General features: G+C 32.2%; 2 protein-coding genes and 1 long non-coding RNA gene across 3 annotated transcripts; all 3 read right to left on the bottom strand.

Annotated features, from left to right (window-relative positions):
- Positions 1–131: 131 nt before the first annotated feature.
- On the bottom strand, positions 132–1,218 carry LOC107879783 (proteinase inhibitor type-2-like). The gene is made up of 2 exons (XM_016726734.2): positions 1,111–1,218; positions 132–551 (listed from the first exon to the last, which is right to left on the bottom strand). The coding sequence occupies exons 1-2, from the start codon at positions 1,154–1,156 to the stop codon at positions 343–345; spliced, it is 255 nt and encodes an 84-aa protein (XP_016582220.1). The 5' UTR covers positions 1,157–1,218; the 3' UTR covers positions 132–342.
- Positions 1,219–2,417: 1,199 nt separating this feature from the next.
- LOC107839461 lies at positions 2,418–11,225 on the bottom strand. Its single transcript, XR_001665082.2, has 2 exons — positions 10,897–11,225; positions 2,418–2,735 (listed from the first exon to the last, which is right to left on the bottom strand). It is a non-coding gene; the product is annotated as an uncharacterized LOC107839461 (long non-coding RNA).
- Positions 11,226–15,738: 4,513 nt separating this feature from the next.
- On the bottom strand, positions 15,739–16,332 carry LOC107839460 (probable steroid-binding protein 3). Its single transcript, XM_016682960.2, has one exon. It carries the CDS (start codon positions 16,155–16,157, stop codon positions 15,858–15,860), a length of 300 nt encoding a protein of 99 aa, XP_016538446.1. The 5' UTR covers positions 16,158–16,332; the 3' UTR covers positions 15,739–15,857.
- Positions 16,333–24,461: the final 8,129 nt, after the last annotated feature.

The raw sequence follows: 24,461 nt of genomic DNA, 5'->3' as shown, positions 1-24,461 counted from the left end.
TCACTTACAAGGTAAGGAATCAATCTTTGACCAACAAGGTAAAAGATCAAGTAATCAAACAAGTGTAGAATCAATCTCTTACCAACAAAGTGAAAGATCTTATTGCACACTAGTACGAAAATTGCAATAAATAACTAAATCAATTAATTTTCAAATATATGAGAATTAACTATTTTGAGTATATATAATCAGTCTAACAAATGATATGAAATACATGTGTTACGCACGTATAAAGAGACTAATATTATTAGAAACTACCAGAGTAATAACTCAGGCCTTATTACACACAAATACGAATAATAAAGACTTTAATTGTTATATTTTGACAAGGATGCGATATATTTATTCAAGAGTTCCGGTGCAAATTAACGATCCATCAGAGCGGAAGAGTTTACAGCCTACAGCTGCTGTGCAACAGTTGACGCATACATCATTAATTTTCTCATCTCCAGAAGAGGGACAAGTCATAGAAGCCACTTCAGGGTCACAAACTTGGATACACATTTTCTGTGCATTTCCAAATTCCACCTCAATTCCTAGCAAAAATATACCTAACAAAAAAACCCAAATCAAACACAAAATTAGCAAACATGCATGTAGCATTATAGTTTTTCGGCCTGAAAGCTTGATGTGCAGCAAAATCAATGCTGATTGAAAAAGGCCCAAAAAGCCGATTTTAAAAAAAAAAAAAAAATTACCAACTGTGTTGGTTGGTAATTTTGATCGGTGTTTTAAAATAAGTTGATAGAAGATTTGACCATAAGATCAACTGACTCGATCGATTTTTTGAAAAATAATTTTATGATATTTTAAATAGTAAACAATTGTGTCAGTCACTTTTTCTATTTATTGTATTTTGCCGTCAAAAAAAACTTACCAATTTTTATTTTTTTTAAAAAAAGGGATTGCTAAAACCAACTTATCCGAATCAATTGTTTGGCCCGTCCAAAAGTCAGTTGGTTTTGGGCATAATTTTGTTTGAAATCAATTTTTCGTATTACATTATTATTATGTGTTCTTTATAATAATATTTTGTCATGACACTCAAGAGATATTCAGACAAACAATATCATTATAAAGAGATTTACTATATGTAGAAAAAAACCTTACCAGACACTAGGAGGAGGGAAAGGATACCAACTTTGCAAAAGGCCATTGTATGTATGTTTCTTTTAATTTGCTGCTTTAATTTGAGGATGTTGTAATCTCATCTTAAACTATTTATAGAGAAAACAACAGATACTAAAACAGTTGGAATGACTTTTCTCATATGTATAAGAATGGACCAAATTGTGTTTTGTCAAATGTAGCTCAATGCAGCCTTCACATTAGATTGTATGACCTAGCCAATTTGAATATTTGGATCCCAATTATTATGAGTACAGAGTTAAACAATTATCTGGTTAAATTTAGATTTTCTAAATGTCATCAAAAAATCATTTAACTAAATAGATATTTAATTAATAAATTTTAAAGAAAAATATAAAATACAAGCTGGGTATAAAAAAATTTAAAAGAAAAAGACGGAGCGACAAGGGGTTTGCTTAACAAATGCACGTGACAATAAAATTATATTAATTAAGCATGCGTAAAGACCATTTACGTACACGATTCCATCGGGAAAAATAATACACAACTTGACTAGTTCGATTTCTTTGTTATGTCATAAATAGGGGTGTTTTCACATTTGATGAAAAATCAAATCGAAAATCGAATCAATTCAATTAAGAAAATTGATAATTTGATTTGTTTAACTTGATTTGATTTCGAATTTTAAATTATAAAATGATAGGATTTAATTTCATTTCGATTCTACTACAATAAAATCAAAAAAATTAACTAAATCGATTCGAGTTGATAAACCGTATACATTAGCCGCTTGCAAAGTTGGTACAGAAGTCGTTTCAAAGGTGCAAATGACGCCGGAGAGATCCTTTTAAGTTGAAATTCGTAACATGAAATATCAATCCTTTTTAAGGACAAATTCATAACAGCAAATATTCATAACAACGGAATATCGATCCTTTGAGGAACAACTGCATAATGGCCAATATCCATGATGAAATATCAAACCTTCTAAAGGACAAATCCATAACAGCGAAAAATCAAATCTACGATGGCAAATATCCATAACGATGAAATATCAATCTTATAAGGACAAATCCATGGCGGACTCGGTGAAAATTCGACGCTTGCATGGAGTTGTCCTATACGCCAATAATGTTTCTTCCATTTGTTCATGTCAATCTCGTTCGGACTTGGAGACAACCTTTCTCAACAAGTTGCATAGAGTTCTATTGAGATCCTCAGTTAGAGCATTAGTGTTAGCAATATACATAGAAGAGTTACGTCGTATGAAACCTAAAAGATCACAAATTTTTGGGATAAGTATAAGATTTGTCTGATAGGCGTCAAAATACTCAAAAAGGAGATTTTTATTTTTTTGGGGTGAAAGGTGTACCAAATATTCAAAAGTTGGCTGGGTCATACAATACAATGTGAAGGCTGCATTGACTTGAACTTTAACAAAACACAATCTTATCTATTCTGAATTTCTGATATGAGAAAAGTTGTTAATTTAGTGAATATCAGGTCTTTGTTTAAGTTGCTCTTGGTCATCGAAGTAGTCATTTGTGTGCTTTGTTTTTTAGATGCCGTGTCAATGCTCAGAAGTATCCATTGTCAGCTTTATGGATGGTATCACTGCTCATAAGCAACTTCGAAAAATATGGGAACTGCAAAACAAAATCAATCGAGACTTCAACAATGAATAAGGAGTTGGGGACTGCGGATTTCATTAGTAATTATTTTAACAACTCCACTTAATGGTGATACGTGTCCAACATAAATCAGTAAATAGGTTCGTATAAGGCAGAAGGAAGACTTGGATACTAACCAAGAAAAGAACATTAATTGCAAGTAAAAAGACAAACCTGATCTATATTTAGGATATGCGCTCACATTGTATACCAAAATGGTGCTCGCTGCAATGATGAGGTGAATCGAGTCTGAAACTGTAAGCTTTTGAAATACCAAAAGAGCTGCCCTAAAGGCTCTCTTTATAAGTTGGGTTCAACCAACAAAAATATACTAAAAGAGAAAAGATTCGATTCTCTCACAGCGCGCGTGTTAGCTTAACGTGCGCACCCATGGGGAGGAGAGCTCGAACCCTATGTCGGAAGGCAATCGAAACTCAGGAAAATGCAAAACAACTAAGGAAGAAGGGATCTCAAGGCAATTGCACACAGGGGGAGCCAGCAAGCATGAAGAATTTAAGTGACGACGAAGCAATTGCGGAACATAGTGAAGATGAACTGCCATCGCAATTGGACCTTGATGAAGTACTGGGAGCCCCGCAGAAGGCAATTGAATTGCAGGAATCTAATGGAACAGTGAATGTTCAGACTAACGGATGTTAGGAGAAGTTCCTGGGCAGATGAAGTGGAAAAGGAGGAAGAAACAGAGCGGAAGACTTCAATTTGGGATAATTTTGACATTTCTAAAGTGTCAAATGCAGGGTTTAAGCTCGAATTTGTCTCTCCACTCAAAGCTGGGGAAGATAAGGTATGTGAAATTGATGTTGATGATATATCGACCGAATTGGAGTATTGGAAGAACACTATTGTATGCTATGTACTTGGTGCACATCCACCCTTTTCAGTTTTGAATAGCTACATACAGAGAAAATGGAGTAAGCATGGAGTGAATAAGGTCTCAATGTTGAAAAATGGCATAACATTAGTAAAATTTGACAATCAGACAGGCATGAATGAAGTTTTACGTGAAGGAATATACCATTTCGATAATAAGCCACTCATAGTCAAGGCTTGGCATGAGGACATGGAGTTTACAAAAGATGAGTTGTATATTGTGCCAATTTGGGTAAAATTGCCAGGATTAGAATTTAAATACTGGGGACCTAAAGGATTAAGTAAGATTGGGAGCCTAATAGGAAAACCATTAATGGCGGATAGCAATACTAAGAAGAAGATAGGCTTGCACTTTGCAAGGCTGCTCATTGAGGTTGATGTAGGAGCCATTCTTCCTGATGTGGTGCACTTCAAAAATGAAAAAGGTGTTCTTGTAGAGCAGAAAGTCCAATATGATTGGAAGCCCATACTGTGCAAGTTTTGTCAGAACTATGGCCATAATGAGGCAGATTGCAGGAAGAAGAAGTCGCAAGTTGAAAATGTGAAAAAGCCTGTTGTTAACAGGGACATGATTGACCAGCAAATGGCACCAACGAAAGAAGTGGTAAAAGTTGATGGGGTAAATGAACATAAGAAGGAGGCCTTGGTGAAGAAAGCAGGAAGAAATGCAGGGAAACAGGTGTCGCAAGATGACACAATAACAGGATGGACCGCTCCAGCAAATACTAGTAGATCGTCAACAAGAAAAGAACCGCAACCTCATAGACTGCTAAATCCTTTTAATGTGCTTAGTGAGGGAGCAACAAGTAAAGATGCGAAAAGAAGTCCTGTTCAACATGGGGGTGGCAGTGTTGTGGCCCCTCCAATCAGTGGATAATATACTATGCTGGAATGTTAGGGGCTTGAATGCCCCTAACAAGCAAAAGGAGGTAATGCTCCTTTTTCAAAGGGAGAATGTTGGTTTAGTAGCCTGGTTAGAAACCAAAGTGAAGGCGAATAAAATAGATGTGATTGCTAGTCATATGTTTGGAGGATGGAAGTATTTGGCAAATTTGGAGTATCATCACAATGGTCGAGTATTGATATTCTGGAGACATGATTATTTTCAGCTAAAGTGGATTTCGGGAGATTCTCAAAGTGTTACTTGTGAAGTGGAGGATAAAATTGTTCAAGATAAGTTTTACTTAACAATTGTGTATGGGTTTAATACCAAGGAAGAAAGAAGAGAGTTATGGACTCAATTGGAGGGTATGCGTAATCGAATCACATCACCTTGGATACTGCTAGGGGACTTTAATTCTGTGCTTCATGCTGAGGACAGTAAATCCAGTGCAATTAAATGAGGTGATGGATTTTCAAAATTGCATTGATGAATGCGAACTATTGGAACTACCGTGTGGAGGAAGTAGATATACATGGAATGACAAACATGGTGGAAATAGAGTATTCTCAAAAATTGATTGGGCTTTTATAAATAAGGCATGGCTGGATAATATGTCAGTGATAATAGCAACTTTCCTGGAAAGGCGTTTAAGTATTGCAATGTATGGGCTAAACATCCTCAGTTCTTGCAGGTTGTGCAACAGGGATGGCAGGCTCAAATAGAGGGATGTAAAATGCTGCAACTGGTGAAGAGACTTGAGTTGTTGAAGAAGAAATTGAAGCATTTGAATAAGGAACACTTCAGGAACATCTTGGTTGAGGCTGAAGAGGACCGAGTGGCGTTAGCCAATATACAAAAATTGCTGCACAACAATCCTATGGACTTGAGTTTACAGGCTCAGGAGAAACTGCAGAGTCAGAAGTTTAGGCGAACATCGTATCTACCTGAAATATTTTTACAACAAAGAAGTAAGGTTACTTGGATTAGATTGGGTGATGATAATACGAGGTACTTTTACGCTGTGATCAAACATAAAAGACTACAACAGGTTATCACTCACATTAAAGACAAAACTGGAGTGGTGCAGACGGAAAGAGTGGCTATAGCACAAGTTCTTGTCGAGTATTATGAAGAAATGCTGGGAACTAGAGAGAGGAATAGGGTGAAAGCATGTGGTAGCATCTTACAGAATGGTTATCACCTTACAATAGATCAACAACTAGAGTTGGTTCAGCCGTAAAGTTTTATTCAAAATGAATGTGAATAAAAGTCCTGGACCAGATGGGTTTGGGAGTGGATTCTTTAGAGCAGCATGGAGCATTATAAGAGAAGATTTAACACAAGCTGTTTTACAATTTTTGGAAAATGGTAAATTGATAAAACAGGTGAACTCCACCCTTATTTCACTGATACCAAAAATATAAATACCAGAATATTCAAGCCAGTTTAGGCCAATCTCTTGCTGTAATATCATTTACAAGTGTATCTCAAAGATGTTATGTATGTGGTTGAAAAGAATATTGCCAAGTCTGATAGCTGAAAATCAAGCAGTTTTTGTCGAAGGGAGGTCACTGATTCATAATGTACTTATGTGTCATGATCTGCACAGGCACTACAATAGGAAAACTTCAGCTAGATGCCTTATGAAAATTGATCTTAGAAAGGCATACGATATAATTAGGTGGGAGTTTATTGAAGAAGCTTTAAGAGGGTTTGGTTTTCCTGAATCTTTTACCAAATTGGTTATGACAAGTGTTACTACTACAAGGTTTTCTGTGAAGGTTAATGGAGAGGGGCATGGTTTCTTTGAAGGAAAAAAGGGCCTTAGACAAGGTGACCCTATGTCTCCCCTCTTATTTGTGATCTTGATGGAGTATTTGTCTAGAGTACTCAATAAAATGAGCACGTTACCTGATTTCCAATTTCACCCCATGTGCAAAGTATCAAGGCTCACACATTTGATTTTTGCGGATGACCTTATGATCTTTTGTAAAGGCAATTTGAGATCTGTTACTAGAGTAATAGAGGCTCTGAATCACTTTAATAGTGCGACTGGTTTAGTTGCAAACCTTGACAAATCTGTTATCTTTATAGCTGGTGCAAATGTAACTGTCCAGCAAAGTATTTTGTCAGCAACAAGTTTCACGATGGGTGAGTTGCCTATTAAATATTTGGGGCTTCTACTTACATCAAAGAAGTGGACTAGGATGGATTGTCAACAATTGGTGGATAAAATAACAAATAGGATCAAGGTGTCTTATGCCAAGCACCTATCATATGCAGGTAGATTGCAAGTTATAATGGCAGTCTTGTTTTCTATATACAACTATTGGAGTGCTATATTCATATTACCGCAGAGCTAAGTTGCTCGGACTCTTCAAAAATGTCTACGGGTGCGTGTCGGATCCTTCAAAAATAGTGTATTTCTGAAGGATCCGACACGGGTGCGGCAACATTTTTGGAGAGTCCGAGCAACTTAGCCGCAGAGTATACTGAAGGAGGTAGATAGATTATGCAAAGATTTCTTGTAGAGAGCAACTGAAGGAAAGAAAAAGATAGCACTGGTAGCGTGGACTAAGATTTGTGTCCCGATATGGTGGGCTGAACCTCAAAAGCTGTAGTGATTGGAACATAGCTGCAGTTGGAAAATTGCTCTGGCAATTAGCAAGGAAGGCAGACTTATTGTGGGTTAAATGGATCAATGGTATATATATATATGAAGGATGGAGAAACCATTTGGGATCATGCACCTCCTGGTGACAGCTGGTATTGGAAAAAACTAAATTCTTTGAAGGATCAGATGGTGCATTGGTATCGAGGGAATAGGTACATCCTGACAACAATTGGTATTTACTCAGCATCATCGAGTTATAATGCTCTACTGGGAAATCGACAAAGGGTACAAGTTGCTTACTTAATGTGGAGTTCACTCATGCTACCTAAACAACGGGTAATAGTCTGGCTAGCCTATCAAGAAAGAGAAAGACTGCTTACAAAAATGAGACTCAGAAAGCTGAATATTTCGATGGATGACACCAAATGTTGTTTATGTGATGATGACAAGGAAGAGACACATTTGCATTTATTTTCTACTTGTGAATGGATAACACAACTGAGGAATAAGTTGAGTCAATGGTTAGGGATTACAATTATATGTGGCAGTACTACAACTACTCTTAAATGGATCAAAACAAGGAGATGGAGCCAATTCAAAAAGGAAATTGTAGCTGCTGTTTGGGGAGCATCACTTTACTATACATGACATGCTAGAAATAGCAGAATATTTCAACAACAAAATGTTCAGGTGGACATTAAGCTGGTACAGATACAAAAGGAAATAAGGGAGAGATTATACATGTTGCAACACACCAGAAGAGCTGGGAGATGTCAGACTTTGGTCGGGAAACTTTGTAGTTAAATGTTGTCTATTTTGGTTATTTTTGAGGTCTAGATATGTGGATCATATGAAGGTGATTACACTCTAGAGGCTCTTTGGTTGTAATTGATTGATGTTGCAATGGTAATATTAACAGATAGTTACCAAAATATATATATATATACATGGCTTACAAATCCCTAGTAGATATATGGTGCCATAAGAACTTCTAAAGCTACTTTTTCACCTCATAAAAATTAAATTTTATGATTATTCCACCTATAATAACCCATTAATCAATTTATGGTTTGACATATTCTATTTGCTTGCATGTGTACATCATTTGAACTACCATGTACAAAGTACTTCGACTTCTTATCGGTAAAATTCCTCAATTTCACAAGTAATCTCAAATTCAGCAAGTTTGTAATAATAGAAAATATCCATGAGATGATCATTGTTGATGATTAGCACCAATTTGTTGGTAATGGATATTTTCTTAGATAGATCTCTTCTTGGCTACTCTTCCGTGCTTCATTTCTTTTTCTTTTTCTTTTTCTTTTTGAACTCAGTAACTTTCTTCAAGTGGCATCCTTTGTTTGGTGAGTTTTCAACTTTCTTCAATACTTCTTTTTCTTCTTTTGTCTTTCAATGTTGGGTATTTCCCGGTAATTAAACCTATTTAGATTATTTTTTCTCTTCAAAGTTACAATATTGATCACAAATGCTATGATTGACTTTCAAGTCATGTTCTGTTCTTTTTCTCTTTGTTAATAGTAACAAGTGATGTTCATTTAACTGAGTCCGAATCTGGTTATAAAGATGAATTTTCAAGTTTGATAGTTTATTTTGAATAATGATTTGCCTTATGTGTTTTTCTTAGTTCTTTAGCAAGTAACTCTAGAAAGTAAATTCTTTTCCTCTGTTTTTGCTATTTTCCAACTCACGAGTAAAAAGGACAGCCCAGTGCTTAAAGCTCCCTCTATATGTAGGATATGTAGTAGGACCGGACCACAAGGGTCTGTTGTACGTAGTCTTACCTTGCATTTCTACCTAACGTACTTGGTAATTTAATACTCATGTGCACAAAATGAAGGTATTTGATTATATGTCTGAAATAACTGAATTAATTATTTGGGATGCTTTTTTAATAGGACCTACAACAGATTCACTTCTTAGCAGGAATTCAAAACGTACAACTTTTTTCACTTCTAATTGATAGTATTCAAAAAGTAATGGATAGTACCGGTATGTGTACGTGCTGACATTTATGGTTTGACATATTCTATTTGCTTGCATGTGCACATCTATTGCACTATTTCTATTATTCAGTGTTAGTGCTTAAGAAAGGTTGAATATATTCAACATCATGTAACTTAACCAGAGAAAAGGTAGAAATTGATTGAAGCTTGGGAGTAGGAATACTATTATGTTAGTAGCTCTAGCTTAGTATGCAATATACTATCACCATCATGCTTGAACTTTGATTAGGCTCAATTTCTATGGGTAACTTCAAAAACTGTAGGTTCAAACATAGCACACTGTTGGTTTAGTGAATATTAGGTATTTGTTTAAGTTGTTCTCGGTCATCGAAGCAGTCATTTGTGTGCTTTGTTTTTTTAGAATGACTTGATGTAGGCTAAAAATGAATTCGTGGTGGTGATGATCAATCAGTAAGAGCTAGAGAGAATGATTTTGCTGGTTATGATAGTTATTTGCCATGTCAATGCTCTAGATTTACCGATAAATCAGCTTCATTTGACCTTTTAGGAACCTTCTAAAAATTAAAAACTTACAAATAAGTATCATTGTCATACTTCCTGAATGACACTTCTGTTATTGCTCTAGCGTGCAGTAACTATTCCGCAATCTTTTATATTCTCGATAATCTGTTTAGAAATGAAATGCTACAAATTTAAAGGCAAGTTCTACAGAGTGATGGTTAGACCGACTTTGTTTTATGGGGCGGACTGTTGGCCTGTTAAGAAGGCCCATATCCAGAAGATGAAGGTGGCGGAGATGAGAATATTTCGGTGGATGTGTGGATATACTATGATAGATAGGATTAGAAATGAGGTTATTCAAGATAAGGTTAGAGTGGCTTTGGTGGAAGCCAAGATGAGGGAAGCGAGGTTGAGATGGTTCGGCCATGTGATGAGGAGGGGCACGGATGCCCCAGTGCGGAGGTGCGAGAGGTTGGCTAGGGATGGATTCAAGTGAGGTAGAGGTAGACCGAAAAAAATTGGAGGGAGGTGATTAGACATGAAACTTACCGACGACATGACCCTAGATAGGAAGTTGTGGAGGAGACGGATTAGCGTAGAAGGTTAGTATGACCTTAGGATGTTGTATCGTTTGTTGCATTACTTGGTGTATCTTGTATATGGTATTATTGGATATGTTGATTTCTATTGTATCTTGTCCTTTTACTATTCCTTGTCTAGATTGTTTTATTTTGAGTCGAGGGTCTATCGGAAACAGCCTCTCTATCTTCTCTATCTCCCATCTGAGGTAGTGGTGATATGGACTGCGCACACTTACCCTTCCCAGATCCCACTTGATGGGAATATACTGGATATGTTGTTGTTATTGTTGTTGTTGTTGCCTGACAAATGCACGAGAGACCGGATAAGAATGGATACAAACCACACTTGGTACTCCACATGTTTTTTCTCAGAAGATAAAAGTTCAAAAGTATAGCTTTGGAGAGAATTTAAAAAATAAATATATAAATTGCTTGCAGATACACTTGCAATACCTCTTTTTTCCTTTAAGGTAAGAGCAACTAGCTCTGTAGCAGCCTCCCTATACAGAACTATTAACTGTGTTGGTATTATCCCGTGGATTAATATTCTCTTATTCATCGGAATATAGTGTGGGGAATCACCATAGTTGGAGATAAGCAAAAAAGTATCAGGATGGCAAAGAAAATAATGAAACCTGTGGCATTTTGCAGAAAACTATAGATAGACACAACCTTAATGTACCTGCTCAGAGCAATACTACTCATGTTCTGCCTGAACAGCATCATCACGGGGTTGACATCACCAAAGCCTGAGACTTGGCAGAGTGAAGTACAACGTAGTAACACTATGGTTCTCCTTTTGAGCAGAATTTCGAACCTGAGAAAACCAAATAGTGCATTTCATATACTGGGAAATTTTCAGAAGATACAAGGAAACTGCAAAGGTCCATTTTAAAAAATATGTCTGTAGTTTCAGAAGATAACAACAACAACAAACCCAGTGTATTCCCACATAGTGAGGTCTGGGGAGGGTAAGATGTACGTAGTCCATACCTCTACCTCTAAAGAAGTAGAAAGGTTGTTTCCGATAGACCCCCGGCTCGAGATACGGAATACTACACAAATACATAGTAAAGCATGAACAAGATGGCATAACATAAATACGACACCCACAAGTAATAGAAAACAAAGAAAAGTAAACAGATTCGTAATAAAGCATAAAACAAGGTATCATAACAAGAATAATACCCCCACCAAGTAATTCCCTACACTAGCGACCCAAACTGACCCTAGCCTTCTGCCCTAATTCGCGTCCTCCAGATCTTCCTATCTAGGGTCATGTCCTCAGTGAACTGTAACTGCTCCATGTCCCGCCTAATCACCTCTCCCCAGTACTTCTTCGGCCTACCCCTACCCCGCCTAAAACTATCCAAAGCTAGTCTCTCACACCTACGAACCGGGGCATCTATGCCCCTCCTCATCACGTGTCCGAACAATCTCAATCGGACTTCCCGCATCTTATTCTCCACTGGAGTCACACCAACCTTCTCCCTGATAGTCTCATTCCGAACTCTATCCCCCTAGTCAGCCCACACATCCAACGCAACATCCGCATTTCCGCCACCTTCATTTTTTGAATGTGGGAGTTCTTAACTGGCCAACACTCCGCTCCATACAACATGGCCGGATGGACTGTCACCCTGTAGAATTTGCCTTTAAGCTTGGGCGGTACCTTCTTACATACCACCTGTGATTCCAACTTCACTACCACCTCATTCTCCAGCCTCACGTCATTAAACTTGCATTCCAAATACTCTGTCTTGCTCCTACTCAACCTGAACCCTTTAGACTCAAGAGTTTGTCTCCACACCTCTAATTTATCATTCACACACTCCCGCATCTCATCAATCAAAACTACATCACCTGCAAAAAGCATACACCAAGGCATCTCTCCTTGTAGTTTCAGAAGATATGAGCAAATTATATGAGCAATATATATTCCTTCATCAGAAGGTTGACAAATACAAAGATTCATATTGAGATCATTCACGTCTGATGCAAAGTCTCAAAAGAAAAGAGTTCAACAGAAGTAACTCTCTGGCTGTTCTTTCTACCTAAAACTTGTGGCTTCTTTCATCAAAGATAGGTGTGAGCTAATTTTCTTGCTAAACCCCTTTTCTTACGGTCAAGAGGCTGAACGCCCCTCTTTTTCCAAATTGTATATTCTTTCCCCGTTCTTCTTTCTTTACGTAGCTTGTTAAATGTTATAACCTGTTAATTGTACTTTTTTCATAATTAAAGTGATGTAAAGACTTTCAATACCAAATACGAATTTCCTAACTATAAAAACTGAATGAACTTAAGTGAACGCCATAAGAACTTCAAGGTATGTAAAACTGAGACTTTACTCCTCAACGGTGCGAACAAGATCCAAATTAAGTGGCATTTTTTAAAATGACACGACACTCATGTTATACACGATATTCACAAAGAACAGGTCAGTGACTCAGCCACAAGATCATGCATAGACGAAATCAATAAATAGACCAAGATGAAGGCCAAAAGAAAAAGAAGTCAAGAGTTCACCGATAAGAGTACCAAAATGAAGGCAAGAACTCAAAAATCAAACTGTCACATAGAAAAAAACACCAAAAGAGAAATATTGAGGAGCACGAAAAAGAGACAAAGGAAAGAATTCTCATGAGAAGAAACAGTAATCTTCATAATTCTGATATTTAGCAAATCAACATAATCAAATCATATTGAAATCAAAATAGACAAGACAGGCGTCACCAGAATACTTCCATGTACATATATGTATCAAGGGTTTGCATTGCATAATATGACATTTCTATGTACGATGAGCGCAAAAAATGCACTACTGCATTGTACATCTCTAGTGTTAAGTAGCTCAGCTGTACTTGAAGACTATAAATACCACAATTATATAATCAAGAAAAAACATATGAAGTATTTGCATTTTCAAGCACATCACTCAACACACTTAATTCATCATTTGCTATGAGTACCAGCTTAATCCGGTGCTTGATAGTGAAAGCCTTCACTCTTCGAAAAAGAGAAAGTTGTTGTAGCTTCATAGAAAAAAAAAACAAATATCAATAGTACAATAGATATTGCGGAATATCTGGAAGGTAAAAATCGTACATCATCCTAAGAGGTCCATGACCTCAAGATACTAAACTAACCAAAAATAATAGAAAAATTCAAAGGGAAAACTATCTTTTCATCATTTAAAATAAATTCAAAACAAAGCTTTTATCCAGTACGGACCTCGATAATAGAGCTTGTAAACTATTCCACTGATTATAAATTAACAAACTTACATGTAACTTGTAACTTTCTGGTTAACCAAAAAAAGAGGGATAAATTGACCAGAAAAGTGCACCTACTAAATACACTTAGTTAGAAAAGTGCACCTACTAAATGCACTTAGTTTGAAGATGGTACAGTTAATGCATTTCTACCTTATATTCACATGTATAACTGTCATGTTGCTCGGACTCTACAAAAATGCCATTTGGGTATGCGTCGGATCCTTCAAAAGTAATGCATTTTTAAAGGATCCAACACAGGTCCAACAACATTTTTGGAGAGTCCAAGCAGCATAGTATAACTGTACCAGGCACTAAATCAAGAACATTGCAAATGTAACAACTGATTTAGAACAAAAATGTAAAAGTAAGACTATAGCTGCCAAAAACTAGACAAGTTCTACCAACTAAATTCATATTATGAGTGTGCTTAAGCTTCTGAAAAGCAACTGTCACAATTTTGGGCACTTGTGTTGTAGATGTTTTGTTGCTTTTGTTAACGAACTTCTTTTTCCTTTTAATCTTTGAGAGGATTTGCATTTTAAGTTCATATAATTAGATGGAGTTGAGGAAATTTTTTCAGGAGGAAAATGTTAAGAAAGAATCAAATAAAATAGTGTCTTCCTCTCTAATTACAGTTTAAACTTTCAGATGAAGCAGTTCACACAATTTAACTAAAAGCGTCTAAAGGATTATCGTGTTGACACTATTATAGAGTGCGCCATGCCTGAGGAAAAAGATACCGACAGTTGTTTTATGAAATCAAACGACCAAACTGAACCTGTATGGGCTTGTGTTGGCCAGGCATTCAACAGTCAGTAAATCCGTCAGATATTACTGTTGGATAATCAGTTAGAGATGCAATGGAACCTAGTGAACAGATTATGACATGTTTATATATGTTACTTTTTTTTAATAACTGTAGTGTCTAGATCGGCTTGCGTGCACCTCGACTAATTCCACGAGATACGTGCCACCTCCCACCAGCAACAGGTACCAAGTAAGGTAACTCTGTCCACCAAGGCTAGAACAAATGGGAAGAAATCACCTAGTGTTTGTGCCTATTGGGAATTGAACCTAAGACCTCATGGTGCTCAACCCAACTTCATTGAACCACTAGGTCACACCCTTGGGTTTATGTTTATATATATTACTCCTATGACATGCTTATAAAAATCTCATATCATGTTTATATATGTGCAATAATCCGATTAAAGGGTTCGGTATCTCTAAATGCGACAATTTATATTTTTGGACTGTAGCTTCATCGTGGAATATGAATTCTCATATCGATTCCTTTTTTTGATACTCTGCAAAGATACAAGTAACAATACTTGTATCGGATAAAAGTCTACTCTTTATAAGTTTGCTTGGAAAATGTTCTCTAAACCAACTTGGTTAATTAATTCTAACTTGACACTATTATTTAAAGAGCATATACTACATAAAGCTATAAATCTAGTTCATGAATGCTCAGTTGTTTTAGACATTTTGTTAGACGCCTTGGTGTATCAAGGTTTTAATATTTTGGCTTTGGACAAAGAAGAAATGGACCAAAAAGATAAGAACAGAATCAGACTGGTCCAATATCCTAAATGAGACCAGCATAATAATAGCTGAAACCAAATACTCACAAAGGATAGTAGGTATGCACAAAATCGACTACCCAAAGAATAAGAATGTTACATAATAACCATCTGTTAAGGTCAAGCTAAACTATGATGAGGAGCTCGGAATTCACCATTAATGGTGGATTCTAGAAGCTACCAAGCTCTGTGACAGAGAGAATCAAACTGAGAGAAAAAGAATTCTCATTTATGTATTGTGAAGCCCAAAATGAAAAACGGAGTGTAGTACAACATTTATACGTAATAGAAAAATATCTAACTAACCTAGTGCTTGAATGTAGTCCATACGACTACCTCTTAAGGTTAAAGAAAAATATAAACTCTTAAATTCACGCAATTCCATGAAACATATTGTTATATCAAATTCAAACTGAATATGCACCTTGGCTCTATCGGTAATTTGTTGCTCCTTGGTATTTGAAGTCTACACCAAACCTAATTTGTCTTGTAAACACAAAATCAAAACAACAACATGCCCAGTGAAATCGCACAAAACTACAACAAATAGTAGTAGATAAACTGTAACAAAAATATACATTGGTAATAACAACATCAACAAACACAATGTATTCCCATACACAGAGGTCTGGGTGGGTAAAGCGTAAGCAGTTCGTACCACTAACATACATAAACCAAGATTTATTCGTAACAAGTTAATTTTTAGTCCTTACACAAACAAACCCATAAAAAAATACACAATACACCCAATATTTATTCATAATTGCCTCAAAACACCCAGATCCCTAAACGACAGTTCCAACAATTGGGTACTTAGCTTCAAATTTCTTCTCCCAATCATTGAGAACACCCATCTCTTTGTCGGAGAGACCATCACAACATGGTGTAACATCTTCCTCATTCTTGCTCATCTTTGCAAGTGCTCTGCTAGCATCTTTACCAGCGAACATAGAGTAAGCGCCACCAGGACCATAGAAGGAATTGCCAGTGCTCACATCGAAGATGCGCCCTTTGATTGCTACGTATATTGGCTTTGATGGATCTGTGCCGTCGTACGCCTTCAGCTCAGCTGCTGTTAGCTCCATTGCTTCTTCGAATGAGGTGGCTTGGGAATTGATGGGAATCAAGAGAAACTAGGGGTTTAACCAAACCAACTGCAAATCAACCAAACCGATTAGAAATATCTTAGTTAAGTTTGGTTTTAAATTTTTAAAAACCTATTTTATTTGATTTGGTTATGATTTTACTTTAAAAAATGAAAAATATGAAAATAATCAAATCGAACCGATAAATTTTTTATATATATATATATATATTATAATTATTTATAAATAAAATATAAATATTTTATTAAATTTAATCTAAAATTAAATTTTAATTTATGTCTAGCTCAACCAATTATTTAGCTCAATTGCTCAAAGCCACAAACTCAAGCCCAACTCTACCTACTATTATTAATAAGTTAACCCTATGATTCCTACCTCACTTTTTCTACTTCAGTTTTTACAATATGAGTTATTATGATGCCTGGTTCAAATAATAGTTTTATGTCTCCTTGTTTATTCAACTGTTTCCCAATATGATTAACTCACCTAGCTAATCTATAAAGTAAACACTCAAGTTTGCTCAATTTTGTCTCTTCTTGCAGTACACTGTAGCAAAATACAAAACTCTATTTTACAATGTACATGTATGTATTTGTATGTTGTTGGATAATCTTAGTAGTCGTTTGATCATGAAAACTAAAACTTTTCGGAGTTGGAGTTGAAATTGGAGTTGGCGTTGTGTTTGGCCATGTCTTTTTTGAAAAAAAATGATTTTTGAAAAAACGTTTTTAAATAGGATTTTATGCCATAACTTTTATAAACTATCAAAATCACCCAACTAAAATTTACCTACTAATAGAAAAATAACACAATTAGCCACTATTATAAAAATAATTATATATAAATGGTCATATTTAATGAATTTCAATTATGACATATATAATATTTATATTAATAGCCGTTTTCTCATATTTGAAAATTTTAAATATGAATATTATATTAACAGATCACTACTTCCTGTTTTTTAGGTAACAAATATTATCTTTCAAACAAATTTATTTTTTAGGAATTTATTTAATTTATTTCCTTCATTTTTCGTTCCTAAAAAATAGAAAATGATGAGTTGTTATTAAATTTTAGGGTGCCACTAATTTATTTCTTTAATTTTCTTATACATGAAAGATTTTACTGTGTGTGAATAAATTATTTCTATGTACCACATGTTTTGCATATTTATGGTATATTATATCATATACCATAAATATATAAATACTCTTAGTATGTTTCTTAATACTTTGTATATTTATATATGTGTGTATATGGTATATACATGGTATAAACTTTATATATAACATATTTTGTATATTTCTATTATAAACATAATACTTTATATATTTATGGGTATAAATATAAATTAGCAGTAAAATAATATCTTAAATAAGGGCTAAAAATAATGATGAGAGAGAAAAAGAGATATATATTAATTAGGATAGCATTAAGTTTGAAATTATAATTATCTTATTCTTTAAAACTGCTATGTCCGTAATATTGAAAAAGTAATGTTATAAGGAGAGTTTTATGTAAAAATTTAAAAGATTGGGTTATATGTAATAATAATAAGGGCCCGTTTGGCCATGAAATTTTTTTCCTTTTTTCCGAAAAAAAATTCCGGAGTTGGAAATCGTGGTGTTTGGCCATGAAAATTCAAAAAATAATTCCGCAATTTTTTTTCTGAAAAGGGAAAACAGATTTTAACTCCAATTCAAACTTTTATTATTATTACATATAACCCCAATCTTTTAAATTTTTACATAAAACTCTCCTTATAACATTATTTTTTCAATATTACATATATAACAATTTTAAAGAATAAGATAATTATAATTTCAAACTTAATGCTATCCTAATTAATATATATCTTTTTTTCTCTCTCATCATTATTTTCATTCCTTATTTAAATTTCTCTCTTATTTAAGACATTATTTTACTGCTAATTTATATTTATATCCATAAATATATAAAGTATTATATTTATACTCATAAATATACAAAGTATTATATTTATACTTATAAATATATAAAGTATTATATTTATAATAGAAATATACAAAATATGTTATATATAAAGTTTATACCATGTATATACCATATACACACATATATAAATATACAAAGTATAAAGAAACATACTAAGTATATTTATATATTTATGGTATATGATATAATATACTATAAATATGCAAAGCATGTTGTACATAGAAATAATTTATTCACATACAGTAAAATATTTCATGTATAAGAAAATTAAAGAAATAAATTAGCGGCACCATAAAATTTAATAACAACTCATCATTTTCTATTTTTAGGAACGAAAAATGAAGGAAATAAATTATATAAATTCCTAAAAAAATAAATTTGTTTGAAAGATAATATTTGTTACCTAAAAAACAAGAAGTAGTGATCTGTTAATATAACATTCATATTTAAAATTTTCAAATATGAGAAAACGACTATTAATGTAAATATTATATATGTCACAATTGAAATTCATTAAATATGGTCATGTATATGTAATTATTTTTATAATAGTGGCTAATTGTGTTCTTTTTTCATCAGTAGGTAAATTTTAGTTGGGTGATTTTGATAGTTTATAAAAGTTAGGACATAAAATCATATTTTAAAAAGTTTTTTTTCAAAAGTCAAAAAAAAAAATTCAAAAAAGACATGGCCAAACATAACTCCAACTCCAATTTCAACTCCAACTCCGAAAATTTTGGTTTTCATGGCCAAATGGCTACTTAAAGTTGGAATTGTAGTTGAAAAATTGTGAAAACAACAAAAACTTGTTTTCCATTTTCAGAATTTTTTTTTGAAATTATTTTCTGAATTTTCATGGTCAAACATCACAATTTCCAACTCCGAAAAAAATTTCCAAAAAAAAGAAAAAAAAATCCATGGCCAAACGTGCCCTCAGTGTCTACAAACAAAGCTGGTACTTTTCATCTCAATGTTGGTTTTGTTTAATGTATTTGTTATGATTTTTAAGAGTTTATAGTGTCATTTGTTCATCACTGTACAAATACTTCATGAGAAATTGTTCAATGAGATACTCGTTTCTATGGGTTAAAAAAAGGAGTTTATTCTAGAGATAGTTGGAAGGCTAGTCAATAATCGAAAAATCAAATCAAACCAACAAGAACCAAACTGATTTTTTTTCGTGTGTGATTTAGTTTGGTTTTAGAAATTTAAAAATCGACTAAATTAATTTTGGTTATAATTTTAACCATTAACCGATCCAAACCGACTCATAAATACCCCTAGATGGGATACTTATCCTTTTCTGCTTAGAAACACAGCAAAGTGCACTCAACAACTACTCCCACCTTTTTAAAATATAGTTGGATCGGCCTTGTCAAAATATTTATGATTTGAATTTATTTTATCAAATTAATTTTGTTAATTATATTTTAAAAAAATATAAATTTCAGTATATATATTTTATATAATTAATTAATCAATAATAGAAATAGTATTAAAATAATAGATTAAAATTTTCTTAATTGTATAAATAGAATAGTTAAATTAAAATAAATATTTTTATAAAAAAGTCCAACTAAAAAACAAATCGAATGGAGTACTTATCTTTCTTTCTTTATAACTAAAGGGAAAGTCATCTCGCTAGGACGGGCCCAGCAATATGAAAAATAAATAATATTACTCATTTCGTTTCGTTTTAGTTGATCTCTATATTGAACATAGTTATTTTAATTTATTTATCCAATTTTTAAAATTAAGAAAATTTTGTTATATTCTTTCTTGTTCTATTCTTAAATTTAATAACTATATAGAGTAATAAAAGTTAAAATTTAGAATTCTTAAGTATTTTTAATAAAGTTAATTTAGTAAAATACACTTCTAATTGAATTTTTTTTAAAGGTGTGTCAAGTCAACAACGGTCAAATAAATTAAAATGTGTTATAAATGTATTTACATTATAGATCAAGAATATTGAAAAGATCTATCAAGATCTAGTTGATATCTATTAAGATATGAAATATCTATCTTTTAGAGAGAAACTAGGAATATTTTTCTCAAAGTTTTGTTCATTGTATTCTCAATCTCATGATCTCTCACACTCAAGAAAAATAAAAAAGTATCCCCTCTCCTCTTTCTATTTATTCTTGCTATTGTTACTTTATATTTTATAATACCTTATCAGTACGAGTATTTTATATTTCATAACACGTTATTAACATAAGAGTCTGCCTTGAGCACTTTTTTGAAAAAAGATCAAAGTGTTACAACTTTTTGAAAAAAGATCAAAGTGTTACAAAAGTTGTGAAGAGAAAATGAGTTGTCAGGTGGTATATTTCTTTTTATATTCAGTTAATATTCTTGTAATATTATATAGTAGAAGATATCACAAGTCTTTAGTACTATTACCAATTTTAAGAAAAAGAAAACATACAAACATATGCATGTTCATATAAGATAACCGTCGGTAATGTGGTAAAGTTGGCCAAATTGATTTGAATTTTACGTTATTCTTCTGCCAGGACAGTTGATTAAATTTCAACACTTATATACAAGTATAGTTATCCATTATTCATGAGTTTGTGCCCGCAACACAGCACAATTTATCCGTTTAACTCTTATATATTCCTTTAGTTTGTCTTATGTAGGTTGAAAACTTAATGAATTTGCTTTGTCGTTTTACATGGTCTGAACTAGATCTTGTCGTACTTCACAATTATGAAGCACCAATATTTAAAAGAGCCCATAAAGTGTTGAGTGGATTGGGTCGGGTCAATCCAAAATCGGTCCGTAAAATTTTGTTGAGTTGTGGGCCGATCTAATTCCGGGCCTAGTTAAGTAGGTCGGGCTGGGTCTGGATCCAACAGTAATTTTTTAAAAAACTATCCTGAACCGGCCCACTTAGCTTAACCTGATCTAACCCACTTAAATCCGGTCAAATTCGGTTAAAAATTCGGTCAAAATCGTAAAAAAAAAATAATTTCAATATACACTACATATACCCACCTATATATATTTTAAGGATCCGTTTGGTAGGATGGATTATTTTCATAATCCATGGATTAATGATGGGATTACTTAGTACATTGTTTGGTAGCAATTTTGAAGCTATGTATAACTAATACATGGATTAGTTATACACCCTACAATGGATTAGTTATACACCCTACATGGTATTATAGGTTGTATAACTAATACACCCAACTTGGTGGGATTAGTAATCCATGGATAAATATATGTCAAGACAAAAATGCCCTCAAATTTCTTTAATTTTTTTTCTAAATCTTTTCAATTTATTCAATGTGAGTTATTTCTTTTCAATTTATCAAGATAATAATATCCCTCCAAATAATTTTAGTCATAAAAAAGCTACTCCATTAACTTAAAAAATAATCATTGGTCATTATCCGAAAATAAATTGCATGATTGCATACAAACTTTAATTTTGTAAATAAGATATCATGAATAAAAATATTTTTTTCTACTTAGCTTTAACATGCACTCTACGGAACATAAATTTATATCAATAATAATTCTATTGTCTCGTTCAAAAGTTACACGTATCTTCCTCCAATGTAAGAACATCACAAAGTGGAAACAACAAAAAAAATGATGAACAAATAAATAAAAGATAACAAAAATATATATATAAGTGAATAATTGAATCTTAAAATTCCAAAGTAAATAATTAGTTATATTGTTACTTCTTTTTTAAAAAAAATAAAAAATTGCAAAGAATAGAGAAAGTTATAATATGTCAAAGAGTATTTTTGTAAACATAGAATATTCTTTTTAAAATATAACAATACATATTGTTTTCAATACATCAAACCAAACACTGCATAAAAATAATCTCAGTATTACTAGTCCATGTATTACTAATCCCTACACTACTAATCCCAACATTACTAATACAACCTATTCAGTATTATCTTATACACTCTACCAAACGACCTCTAAATACGTTAAACAATATATATACACAATATATATAATATATACTACATTAGAATTTAAAAAATATATACACATATATACGTAACATTCAATATATACGACTATACATACTACTTTAAATAAAACATATACGACAATATATATATATATATATATATATATATATATATATATATATATATATACACTATACATATATATATATATAGTTATATACTAATTTATAAAACATATACATATGTATACATTAAATATATACGTCTATAGAAGATATATACACATATATACGCACCATTCAATATATATGTTCTACTTTAAATAAAATATACTATCATATATATATACTACAATATATATATATAGTTATATATTAATTTATAAAGCCTATACACATGTATACGTTAAATATATACGCCTATGCAAGATATATACACATATATATGCATCATTCAATATATATATACTACTTTAAATAAAATATACTACAATATATATATATTCGCCCATTCAAGTACGTCAAAGAAGATTAATGAAATTTCATGCTTATCTAATTGTTGTTGTTTATGCTTGAATCAATACTAATGTGTTAGTTTGATGATTTAATTTCAAAGTTACTCGCTATGTTTGCTTTTACTTGTCACACTTGATACGTTTATTAAGAAAATAATTATTAATATAACTATTTTACAATAATATTTCTATTAATTGATGTTTTTATTATATCTTGAAATTAATTTGGAGAATAAATAATTAATGCAGGTGTACGCGCGTTGCGCGTGTACCTCACTTTAATGAGTTCAAATATTACACTAAATAGGATATTTGTTTAACTAATAAAAATGAATATAATAATTAAATTTAATATCTTTTGAGTATGTAAATATGGAGAATTTATTTATTCAATCTAATCTTTACCAAAAATATTTTTAAAAATCAATCAACATTCATCCACCATCTGTAAATTGCAACAAAAATCTACAACTAAATCTAATCTTTACATACAAAAATTAAATTTAATCTTTACACACAAAAATCTACACAGAAAAATTAAATTATCCTGTAAATATAAATTGTCTTCCTCCATATCTAAAAAGAGAATAAATAAATCAATATCCTTTGGAACAAAGTTAAGACATTAAAAAAAATGTGATTCATAAATTAAAAATAATTTAACTTTCTACTCTAATTGCAAGCTCCATATCCTTCTATCTAATACAACTATATAAAATAAATCACAATTTTTTTTACACTACAAAAAACACGATTTATAAATAAAAAATAGTATAACCTTCTACCCTAAATCGTAATCTTTATACCTATTAATGCATCTATATGAAAAAGAATTAATTACAAACTGCCTCAAATATCAATATTAGGATATATAACAACTAAAGTAATCAATCATTATGTGAGATAAGACAAAGCAAGCTAGAGAAGCTTGGCATGCAAAAAAGAAACATATATTAAAGCTTCGTAATTTTCTTTTGAGAAAACTAACCAGGTGATGCTATTGATATTGTAAAAGACATGGCAGTAAAAATATTTAAATATACATAACTAATTCAGAAGAAAATTATAGCAAAAGTACAAAAAGGAGAAAGAAGCACTTGAAAATAATAAATAAAAGAATTTAGCCTTAATTACCCGGAGAAAGAAAAACAAGGAGTTTTGTTTCTTTTGGTAGGAATTTTAATTGGTACAAAATTCCGCATAGATTTACGTCAAAAAAAAGGTTCTTTGTTTTCTACTTTAATGTAGATCTCAATATTTTAAAAAGTATTTTTTTAATAAAATCTTATTTTAAGAGTATTTTTTTAGTTGATCAGTAAAAAAGGAAAAATATTAATTAATTCTCTTACTATATATTTTAGGAATCCTATATATTTTAGGAAGTCTAATAGAAAGAAAAATATTAAGTCCATATATTTTAGGAAGTCAAGTTAGTATAATAAAAATAAAAAATAATTAAAGAATAAATAAAAAAATATAGTGAAAAGACTGTTTTGTCTAAAGAAGAGTCTTTTAATGAAGGGTAAAAATTTAAAATCACTTTTACAAGAGCCTTCACGCTTTTAATATATATATATATATATATAGTTATACACTAATTTATAAAAGATATACACATTTATATGTTAAATATATACGTCTATAGAAGATATATACACATATATACACACCATTCAATATATATGTACTACTTTAAATAAAATATACTAATATATATATATACACTACAATACACACACACTATATATAGTTATATACTAATTTATAAGACATATACACATGTATATGTTAAATATATACGTCTATAGAAGATATATACATATATATATATATATATATATA

The sequence above is a fragment of the Capsicum annuum genome, chromosome 6 (assembly GCF_002878395.1).
Source record: "Capsicum annuum cultivar UCD-10X-F1 chromosome 6, UCD10Xv1.1, whole genome shotgun sequence".
Classification (NCBI taxonomy): domain Eukaryota; kingdom Viridiplantae; phylum Streptophyta; class Magnoliopsida; order Solanales; family Solanaceae; genus Capsicum; species Capsicum annuum.
Note: the sequence above shows the minus strand (reverse complement) of the source record. Positions and strands in the feature narration are given on the sequence as shown.

Coding starts and splice junctions, on each gene's coding strand:
- LOC107879783 (XM_016726734.2), bottom strand. CDS start 1,156: ATGGCCTTTTGCAAAGTTGGTATCCTTTCCCTCCTCCTAGTGTCTG. Junction 552..1,110: donor TTCCCTCCTCCTAGTGTCTG/GTAAGGTTTTTT, acceptor TTTTTTTGTTAG/GTATATTTTTGCTAGGAATT.
- LOC107839460 (XM_016682960.2), bottom strand. CDS start 16,157: ATGGAGCTAACAGCAGCTGAGCTGAAGGCGTACGACGGCACAGATCCA.